The 11,356-nt window shown below is 40.1% G+C and overlaps 1 protein-coding gene across 1 annotated transcript; it reads right to left on the bottom strand.

The window, feature by feature from the left end:
• Positions 1-356: 356 nt before the first annotated feature.
• LOC104435118 ((-)-germacrene D synthase) lies at positions 357-4,413 on the bottom strand. The gene is made up of 7 exons (XM_039306420.1): positions 4,211-4,413; positions 2,805-2,858; positions 2,025-2,698; positions 1,579-1,797; positions 1,350-1,488; positions 1,016-1,264; positions 357-922 (listed from the first exon to the last, which is right to left on the bottom strand). Exons 3-7 carry the CDS (start codon positions 2,417-2,419, stop codon positions 629-631), a joined length of 1,296 nt encoding a protein of 431 aa, XP_039162354.1. The 5' UTR covers positions 2,420-2,698; positions 2,805-2,858; positions 4,211-4,413; the 3' UTR covers positions 357-628.
• Between the last annotated feature and the right edge of the window lie 6,943 nt (positions 4,414-11,356).

Raw genomic sequence — 11,356 nt, 5'->3', positions numbered from 1 at the left:
TCTTTTTGAAAAGTTTTAGTATCAAAGCAAGTGTGATACAAAGTTGTGGCACTTCAAGTTTGTCATAAAAATTGGGTAATTTTATAAACTTGTTGGTAAGTCACCCACAATTTACACGTAAAACAAGTCATGCAAATAATTTTTTTGACATTTTTGAACCTAATGAAATTTACCGGCTCAAAAAAAAAAAAAAAAAAAAAAAAAAACAACAACAACATTTTTATCATGGACCTGTAAAGTTCTACCAGACGATATGGTTGACTATGGCCTGCGAATCAGGTGATACTTATTATTGCCAAACAATAGAATGAGCAACAAGGAAATGAAGAATCAAGTTTACTAAATACGTTTATTCATTCATATTTTCATCATGAAGTACACAAACGGAGCCTCACTGACCCCGACACCAAAGCTTTAGAAATTATGGAAATATTGTACATTACACACTAGACTTGCAAACTTAGCAACACCATACCGATTTGCATCGTTTATTTATGAGTTTTATCGTACAGATCAATCTGAAAGAACTCACTAACGATGATAGTTTCCCTATATAGGTTCAAAGGCATTATTTCTAGCCTTTTGATTTTCAATTACCAAATTGCCGCGATGATGTTTGGTCCAAGCATCACATCGGCAAGGGACTAACAAAGAGGGATGTCACATAACCTTTGAGCTTGGTTCCAGAATGCGTGTAGTTATCTCCATCACTGTATAACACATCCATCACTCGTGAGAGATTGAGAACTCGTGTGAGAATGGGCATTGGGACCGCGGTTGGATGAAGAAACTCTTCATTGGTGTCCTTCCAAGCATCATTAACTCGTTTCCGAAGTTCCTTCTCAGCTTCTTGCTCCGAGAAACCGTGTTCTTTCATGAGCAACTCCACCGAAGATACTAAATGCCCCCTTTTTTGCTCAAACTGTATGACAAACGACATTGGTGTCACCAAATTAAGTAATGAGTAATCTAATTTTATTAGAACATCTAAGGATAAACGATCTTTTTGTTATACATGGTGAGACGAAATGTCATCCATAAGCCTACAGATAGTTTCTGCAGCCTTCACAATCTTGCAGTCACTTAGTGACCATTCAAAAGCATGCTTTGTGACCACATCGCCCATTCCTACGAGTGATGTAGTCGCCAACATTCCATAACCAGTCGTTTTTAGTTGAAGGGGCATGTACTCCTCCATCGTTGGTGTGTAGTTGGTTTGGAACCATTTGGCTTCTTGAAAGAATGCTCTTGCTTGCCTCTTCATCTAAGAAATTAAACATAAACAAGAATATTGAATTTTTGGGTAAAAAGTGCTTTTGATGCATGTAAAGTATACAAATGATGCTTACAGTTTCTTTTGCATAGACAAGGCGATATGATCTTCCTTTTGCGGCCACTTCATTCCCAATTTCTTCATAGAGATGGAGAAGCTCTTTGTAGTATACTTGCATATACTCTGGTAGTACATCCATAGCATCAACATCCCACCTGAATTTGAATCCTAAAAAATTACACACTCGACTCTATACAAAATTGATCAAATTCAGTAGGTAAGGAAAGAAAATGCGGATTAAATACTTCTGGATTGCTTCGGTGATGAGTACAAGTTCTTCCAATGTGCCATAAACATCATAGATATCATCAAGAATGGAAGTCAAGGCAATCACTTTGGTTAGTATATCCCTGGCCTCAACAAATTCCAGCTCGAAATATACTCCCGAGACCCAGAAGAACAACTCCACAATCCTGTCTCTAGCAAATGGGAAGTTCCTCGGAACATCTATGTCCTTCCACCACCTGTGATTAAACAAACATGAGCATTAATGAAGGTAATTTATCCCGACAACTTCGATAGTTTAAACTAATTTTTTCACCTGTTATGAACTTTGAAAAGCACTATTAAGAAGGGTAATTTGAAATATACGAGTAAACTTTGGAAATAAGAAAAATCAATAGCTTGGGCAATGTTAAAGCATAATCTAGAAGCTAAATTTAGATTATGCTATCACATAATGTTAATGAACCTTGTAATCTTGCCAAGTTCCTTCTGGTGTTGCTCTTGCAGTAAGTTGAAATCTAGTTTAGCCAAAGTGAGCAAGACTTCATCATGTGAAGGTTCTTCTTGGTAGAGTGGAATATAATGCCTCGCCTCGAGTCTTGGCAACCCCTTGCGAAGTGGCTGCTTTAGGGCATGACTCACTTGTTTTGCCAAACTAGTGCTCACTTTGCTTTCGTTGATTGATTCAAGGTGAGTTATAGCAAAAGGAAGTGCTTCTTCCAAGATAGTATCGCCATGACACCTTAAGTGGCAAGCTTCATATAGGCTCAGTAATCCGCACACATCACTGGTGAGCGATGCCCTAAAGTTCCCTTCACTATCCTTGAATTCGTTAAAGACCTCTGTGTGATCAACCAACATGGGAAAAAGTGTAATTGTTTATAAATTAGGGAGGTAATATGCTTGATTAGTGGTTTAGAATTTCTTTTACTTGTTTCTCCTAAAATTAAACAAAGCAATAGGACTTCTATGGGTATCTTATTGGATTGGTTCACTGAATTTAAGACATACCTGATGAAACATCATAGCCTTGTTGTCGCAACAGTCGAAAGATAAGAGCAACCATGTGAAGGTCATCTCCCTTGAAATCTCCATTATCAAGTCGAAAGTAATGTTTGTGAATTTCTTCTAAATGCTCATCTATGTCGTGTTCAAAATGGTGGTCAATTCCCAAGCGCTGGATTTGATCAATCAAGTGAAGCATTTGTGAAGACTTATCCACGACATTAGTTAGCATCTTCCTCACCTCTCCTTTTAGCTCCTCAATTTGTTCCTCCACTCGTCCAACGAATTTGAACTCCTACAAATATATCATACGCTATGTCAAATAAAAGCAAGCATGACATACGTATATTGTACACTACAAACTTTTAGGTATTTCATAGATTGGTCAAACGGATAGGTTGAATTGAGTTGAAAATGATCTAACCCAAGCCGACACCTTTAATTAGTTTGACCTGTTTCCATGCAAAACAAATTTAATGAGCTATGCCCAACTCAGCACATACATGACCTAATTTATATTGCTAAAACACTTATGCGTTTAACCTAATTTATGAAAAATTATATCCAAACTGTTGTGAGGGTAAGGAACGAGTGAGTGAAAAATTAATTGCAGACAAGATAGAGTGAAAAGAGAGTCGTAGAGGTTGGTTGGGTATAAATAAGTTGTAAACCTATTTAACACCCATATTATTTTGTGCTTTATCATTCTAAACTCATTTATTGAATATAACTAACTTATATATTATCTCAGCCCATAAAAAATGGATGAAGAAATGGGGTTAATGATCCATTTTAGCAAATCTACTATTTCAATTGTACTCACATGACATTCAAGATTTAAACACACGAGAACCATGACCATATGGAAAGAGGGAGTTAAATGCCATATTGTGATGTTTCTTGCAGCGAAGGACATCATGTGGTCAATGAAGGTTTAAGAATGCTTTTGGATCACTAAAATTCCTAAATTATATCTACTTTAACACATTTATCCTGAACTTTTTTTTTTTTTTTGATAACATAACCCCAAACTATATCTATTATGACACATTTACCCTGAACTTTTACCCTGAAGTTTTTTTTTTCTTTTGGTAACATACTATAACCATTATGACATATTTACCCTAAAACTTTTCCTATGATATAAAAAAAACCCAAAACTTGTACATATATGACATATTATCCTTCATCAAAGTTCCTTTAGTTGATTTTTCAACCAAAATAATATCATTTTTATTTCACTAAAATCATGTGGGCAATATGTCAACACCATTTAATTTTGCGGCGTCCATATAGGTGGATTTTTAAGAGTACTCATTGACCCAACCTTGACGGAGGAGGGTAAATGTTTCACATCGGTACAAGTTTGGGTTTTTTGGCATCACAGAAAAAAGTTTAGGGTAATGTGTTATACTGGGCGTAATTTAGGATTTTTGGTGACTTTCTCCCCAATGAGAGTCCTTATAACCCCATAAGTGACTCCACAAAAACTAGACAATTAATCAATTTTTTGTTGCTTTATTAAACACTGGCACGTGAACAAGACATAGGTCCTGCAAGAAGTTCTTTTAGAAAGAAATAGAAACAACAATCATGCGCATGGCAAAGAAATAAAACGAAAGAAGAAGATAAGGAAAAACCGCAAACCATTGAGGTGGAGGGAGAAGCATATTTAACGAAGAAATCACCCCATATGCTGGGATGATAACCCGCCGAACGGCGTTGGATTACATGGCCTGTTCCTAATCGTGGAGAAGAAGATGGAATTGCTGAAATCTGAAAAGACATTTCTTTTTTCTATTTTCTAAATTTAGGTTTCTGAACAAATATAGGTGAAGAACGCTAGAGGGTAGAGACTTTTCTATGAGTGTTCAAATGTTATGGATGGGTATTTATAGGCCATAGTGTGCTATGTTGGAAAGGTCGATCAGGTATGGAACGGAAAACACAACAGTTTAATTCATGAAATCGCATTCTTTTTCATGTATTTTTTATTTCTCGAAATATTATTTGATTTTATCAAGTCTTCTGCTAGTCTTATTTTATTACACTAATCCAGACATGGGGTCTAAACCTCATTGAATATTATAGTCGATATAATTCGCATGTAATTGAAATCAGTAAACATATAATAATGTATGCGAGTTTATGACGCCTAGAGATTGACGTCATATAGCTAACAAACAATGAAGACAACCACTGCCATTTCGTCTCTTTCATATAGTCTTATCATCAAGTCATTTAGGCCCTGTTTGGCAACACTCCAAACAGTGATTATTTCTGATTTTTTGTTCCCAGAATCAGTTTGGGACGAGAATCGCGTTTGGTAAAAATTTTGTTCCCAGAATCAGTTTTGGAGTAGATTTGAGAATAAAAAAAAATTTGATTCTACGTCCGAGAATCAAAAAAAGAATCAACACGATAAAACTCTTCTTCTTTCCTTCCGCCATCACGCGACCGTCGCCTACCGCCGCCTGCCGCCGTCCGCCGCCGCTGCCACCGCCCGCCGGTCGCCGGCCGCCGGCCGGCTGGACCGCGAGCTCGCCGGCCGCCGCCGCCCGGCCGCCGCCGCCGCCGGACGGCGAGCTCGCGGAGGCTCGCCCGGCCCGGTGGCGAGGTCCGACGAGCTTGCCGAGGCTCGCCCGGCCATTGGCGAGCCTCACCGAGCCTCCGGCGAGCCTCGCCGGGCCGGGCGAGGCCCGCCCGCCACCGGCCGAGCTCGCCCTAGCCTGACCGGTGGCCAAGCTGCGGCGAGGCCGAGGCCCGCCTAGCCACCGGCCGGGCTCGCCCTAGCTCGACCGGTGGCCGGCGGGCCTCACCCGGCCCCGGCGAGGCTCGCCTGTCCACCGGCGACGCTCGGCCTCGCCGGATCTGGCGAGGCCGAGCCTCGCGAGGCTGGGGCGTCGCCGCGGTGGGGCGAGGCCGCCGGCGGCGCTTGGCCGACGAGGGCCGGCCTCGCCGAGGGCCGGCCGCGACGCTGAGTGAGGTCGCCGGCCCTCATCCCGGCCGGTCGCCGGTCCGGCGACCGGCCACAAGAAGAAAAGAAAAATAGGAGAAAAAGGAAAAAATGAAAAGAAAAAAGGAAAAAAGGTCAAAAAAAAAAAAAAAAAGTAGAAAAAATTATTTAAAAATAAAAAATAATTTGGAACAGAATCAATGGACACGTTATCAAACGCAATTCTATTCCGGAATCAAAAATTTTATACGCTACCAAACACGTTTTTACTCGGAATCGGTTCAGGAACGAATCGTTGCCAAACGCGCCCTTACATGCTTTGGGCTGCTGCATCTTCTTTCTTCCTAAACCAATGAGATTCTCCGAGGTTATGCGGACGGGGTTGGTGGCGGCCTCTCTCCATCTGCTTGGGGTTTTATAGTCACGAAGTACATGTCAAGTGGAAAATGTGACAATTTTAGTTGTTTAAGAGGGAATCAATATGACAGAGAACACTCTTACCAATGTTAACAAGTCTAATAAAGATTTGAACTCATTTCAATCAAGACATTTAACTTTATGTGGCTTCATGTTAGATAGTCTTAGCCATGTGCGCAAAAGCATATTTCCTCACACCTACCTTAGACATATCATTCACATTATTCATTTTGTTATATCATCTCAGATTTTACCCTAACAACCCTCTCAAAAGATGGGCAAAATTGCTGGGTAACCAATTAGTACAGGCATCGGTAGTTGTGCTTTATCAATTTTTGAGCATTATATTTGACTTTATCTGACAACACAAAGCCGTCGTACTATTTAAATAATAAACAATGACTTCATTTAATAATGGGCAGCGATTTCATAAAATTTTACGTGGTATGAGAGTAAGGAATGTTGAGTTCAAATCTTTCCAAATCTCTTATACTCAGATGATAATCCAATGACCGTTACTCAATCACATGGCATGTTCCTTCACACGAAGAAGAAGATGGAATTGTTGAAATCTAAAGAAACATTTCATTTTCGCTATTTTCTAGATTTAGGTATTTGAACGAATATAGAGAAGAACACAAGTGGGTAGAGACTTTTGTGCGAGTGTCCAAACCTTATTGATGGGTATTTATTGGTATGGTGTCCTATGTTGGAAAAATCGAGCAAATAAGCAGCAGGAAATGCAAGAGTTTATTTTATCAAAACACGACCTTCCTCGTGTATTTTCTAATTTGTGATGAGTCTCAAAATATTATTTAATTTCAAGGTTTGATTGATATGTCATGTTATTCATGTATGGTACAGGACAATTGAATAGTTCATGAATACAACCATGGAAAATAGGACAGCGAAGAATTTGACCCTATTATGGTGTCCACCGTCAAAGTCGATAGAAAAAATAAAAAAACAGCTCTAGAAGTGTCCTAACTTTTACATTGCGCTCATTTTGGTGTCAAAATTTTTCGCCGGATCACTTAACTACCAAATCAGAGAAAAAATAATCACTTAAATCCCTTCAATGACTTATTCCGACAAAAAGCCCTACATAGCTTCTTTTTTTTTATAAATAAAATGGTAATTCATGCATGTTTTTTTTATTTAAAAAAGAAAAGAAAAAGAAAAGTCCAGCGTGAACCGGGACATGGCCTTTCTATACCTAAATGATGCCGTGCACTCTTCAAATTGAATCTCTCTCTCAAACTTAAACAAATCTCTACTCTAGCGACCTCACTGGCAGCTCCCACGCCAGGAAAAATATAGTGGCTGGGTAACAACCCATAAGATTGGTCCTAAGCAGGACCTTAAAAGACTCTGACCACGGAAAATTCGGGTAGAGGCGAGGACAGGCCTTGAAAAAGATTCTGCCCCCATTGCTCCTCCCGTCCACAACCCCCTAAACGATGCCGTGCACTCTTCAAATTGAATCTCTCTCAAACTTAAACAAATCTCTACTCTAGCAACCTCGACCTCGCCTTCCGGGTTTTTGGCTTTTGTGCCCCCCAATGATGCCCTCATGAGTTTGATTTTTGCCGTCGATTGGCTCGGCCTCACGAGCAGCTGTCGGAATGGGCCCGCTCATGCTCGGCAACACCAAGGATGCCCGCGTGCTGGCTGAAATGAGCTCTCTATATTCAGATCAAATTGCCTTCTGAACTAGGGTTGGAAAATTTTAGGGAAGTTGCTTGATTTGTCCGAATCAGGGTTCGAAGGATGGCCATGTGCTAAACTTGTTGATGTCATCACAATCAGTGTTTATACTACCATAGGCATTTGCACTTATTGTGAAGATAATAGTTCCAATGATAGGTAACCTACAATCGGTCTAAGGTCGATCTGTTCTATAAACTAGAAATTGACTCTTAACAAGTAAATTCTAAGTTTCGAATTTAAAACTTATCCATTATGAGCCAGTGACTCATATGTGTTAGCGATCAAAAAACAAACAAAAGAATTCTTTAATAATTTTACTATAGACTCAATTCCACGGAATTTCTCAATGCACCCATGCCATTCCATACACATCATGTCCCTTATGAGCTGGCGATCATAAAATAAATAAAAGAATTCTTTTACGTTTCGTTTTATTTTACTAGACTCAATTCTATGAAACTTTTCAATTCACCTACCGCTTACTATAGACTCAATTCTTTTATGTTATGCCACCACCGCCCCACCATTGCCATGTAGAGCCAACAATGGGCGGCGAGCGTCGCCAAGCAATGGGCGGAGAAAGTCGCCGAGGAACTTCTCAATTCACATGCATCACTTCCCTTATGAGTTGGTGATAAGCAAACGAACAAATTAATTCTTTAACGTTCTGTTTTATTTTAGTATAGACTCAACTCCGCGAAACCACACGCATCATGTCCTTTGTCTCTTATATCACTCGATTGTGATGTTACCTTTCTTAAGATTATCTTTCATGCTGTTCCTGATTCTGACCTTTGAAGCCTTCCATCATCCGCCCGAGGCCTCCTAAATTAGCTCAGCATTTTTTATATCCTTTCCAACGATTGAATTAGCTAAATTTCTTTTTCTTCTTCTTATTGAGTCACAATTTGGTAGAAAATTATATTTAACGCGACTTGGATCCAGTTAATAGTTTGTTCCACGTGCATTTCATACCATGCCATTGCTCAACACAACCAACGTTGTTGGGATAATCTTTTGCTTTTTCTTCTTTTTTGGTTAGGGATGGCGTTTGTATTGACTATTTATGTGATATGTGATTTTAGTGCCAATACTTGCTCTAACTAATGTATTTCAAATTTCAAACCCCAAAAGCAAAAAATATAGGAAAAAAATCACCCATCACTCCTAATATCCGCAATATGGCCAGTCACCAATCTATTACTCTGCTTATTATATGTATTTGTGCTGAGTTTTAGTAGTTTTTAATGCCAAGTGGCTGGCATTTTTACCATTATCGACGACACCTCTTATGTCTATTGCACATCGGTAAGACTAGAATTCTTCACCGAAGCAATTGAAAGGTGCACACGGCACTTTGATGCTTTTCTTAGTTTACCAATTCTAAATTACTTATTCTAATTCGATCAAAAGTTGACCACAGGTAGCATGTCAATGCCAAAAAGGGCATTGCAAGAGTACATGTTAGTGTCACGGGTTGATCAATTTCGGTCGATCAAACACCACGCGGCCTTAGGATCGGTGATCCCAAGTCAGCCTTACACACACACACGCTCGAACACAAGAGTCGAATGGGCAAAGAGAGTGTATATTACTTGTGAACGAACTGATTACATATGGGAGAGGGATCCCTATTTATACAAAGGCGGGTCTCATCTTAGCCGTTGATCGTCCCTCCGATCCAACGGTCTATTTCAAATCCGTATTATCATTACAAGGCTACTCGTAGGCTACTCGATGGGCTGTGCACGGCAGTCCCTTGGGAAATCCATGGGTCGCGCTCGTCAAGCCTTGGGCAAACCATGGGGATGTATCAGAAGCAATATCGCGCTCGTCAAGCCTTGGGCAAACCATGCACACGTGACCAGCCGAATTGTCACGGGCTGTTCGAACATCGTTCCTAGGTCACTCATGGGCTGCGCATGGGCCTTTTGCTCATTCTGCTCATGGGTTGATCGTGGGTCGACCGTGGGCCATTCTCGAGTAGCCCTTTGTGCATGACATGGCCGATCACGAACGGTCTTGGATCATGCTCCGTCCGTGAACCATGTCACTAGCATACTGCAAGATGCTTCTTAATTTGGACGGTGAAAATTGGCTAAGAAATTAGTAGAAAAGGACAATAATGCCGCCTCTTCCTTTCAAAAGAAGTGAAAAGCCATTAAATGTTACATCTATCAAATGCAATATTTGCTCAGTCCACATGCAACAAAACGTTAGAATTTTAGATGAGGATGAGAGACTGTCATTGGAAAAATTACCAAAACAGTCCTAAATCAATTACAATTTTTTCAATTCGGTCCCAAACCTTTTTTTCTTTTACCAATTTAATCATAAAATTTTTACAATTGTATCAATTTAGTTCATCTAACCCACACTAACATGGATGTTGGCAAGTGCTAGCCGTCTGACCAACGCTAACGTGCATTTTTTAATTATTTTCTTTTAATTTTTTAATATTTTGTTTTGATTTTATTTTCTCTCTTTGTGTGCTAAGGTGAGAGCCGGTGAGGGCGAGCCTCACCAAATCGACGGTGAAGTCCCATGGGCAAGGCCTCGCCAGCCATGGCAAGCACAAGCAATGCTATTGTTGGGCAAGGCTTGCGCATCCTCGCAAGCCAACGCCTCTAGTTAGTTGTTGACTAGCGACCGACAAGGGGAAAAAGGAGGGAAAGAGATTGATAGTGAGGTCTTGTGACTGGGTGAGGTCTCACCACCCATGGCGAGCTCGAGCAACACTATCGTGAGGCGAGACTCGTGCGCCCTTGCTGACCAACGCCTTTGGTTAGGTGAAGAACGCTAGAGGGTGGAGACTTTTCTGTGAGTGTCCAACAGTTATGGATGGGTATTTATAGGCCATAGTGTCCTATGTTGGAAAGGTCGAGCAGGTATGGAACGGAAAACACCACAGTTTCTTTTATGAAATCGCATTCTTTTTCATGTATTTTTTTATTTCTCGAAATATTATTTGATTTTATCAAGTCTTCTGCTAGTCTTATTTTATTACACTAATCCAGACATGGGGTCTAAACCTCATTGAATATTATAGTCGATATAATTCGCAGGTAATTGAAATCAGTAAACATATAATAATGTATGCGAGTTTTCAAGTCTTCTGCTAGTCTTATTTTATTACACTAATCCAGACTTGGGGTCTAAACCTCATTGAATATTATAGTCGATATAATTCGCATGTAATTGAAATCAGTAAACATACAATAATGTATGCGAGTTTATGACGCCCGGAGATTGACGTCATATAGCTAGCAAACAATGAAGACAGCCACCGCCATTTCGTCTCTTTCTCACCGGACAAAGAATGTATCATCAAGTCAATGCACGTCCTTTTACATGCTGGGGCTGCTGCATCTTCTTTCTTCCTAAACCAATGAGATTCTCCGAGGTTATTCGGGGGGGTTGGTAGCGGCCTCTCTCCATCTGCTTGGGATTTTATAGTCACGAAGTACATGTCCAGTGGAACATGTGACAATTTGAGTTGTTTAAGAGGGATTCAATATGGTAGAGAACACTCTTAGCCAATGAAAACAAGCCTAATAAAGATTTGAATGCATTTCAATCGAGACATTTAACTTTATGTGGCTTCATGTTTGGTATTTTTAGCCATGTGGGCAAAAGCATATTCCCTCACACCAGCCATAGACAAATCATTCACATTATTTGTTTTGTCATATGATATCAGGTTTTACCCT

This window comes from Eucalyptus grandis, chromosome 2 (assembly GCF_016545825.1).
Source record: "Eucalyptus grandis isolate ANBG69807.140 chromosome 2, ASM1654582v1, whole genome shotgun sequence".
Classification (NCBI taxonomy): domain Eukaryota; kingdom Viridiplantae; phylum Streptophyta; class Magnoliopsida; order Myrtales; family Myrtaceae; genus Eucalyptus; species Eucalyptus grandis.
Note: the sequence above shows the minus strand (reverse complement) of the source record. Positions and strands in the feature narration are given on the sequence as shown.

Excerpts from the sequence above, each read along its gene's own strand:
- LOC104435118 (XM_039306420.1), bottom strand. The coding sequence starts at position 2,419 with ATGTTGGTTGATCACACAGAGGTCTTTAACGAATTCAAGGATAGTGAA. Across the intron at positions 1,489-1,578 it reads ATCACCGAAGCAATCCAGAA|GTGGGATGTTGATGCTATGG; the intron begins GTATTTAATCCG and ends ATTCAAATTCAG. Across the intron at positions 1,265-1,349 it reads TTGTCTATGCAAAAGAAACT|ATGAAGAGGCAAGCAAGAGC; the intron begins GTAAGCATCATT and ends TTAATTTCTTAG.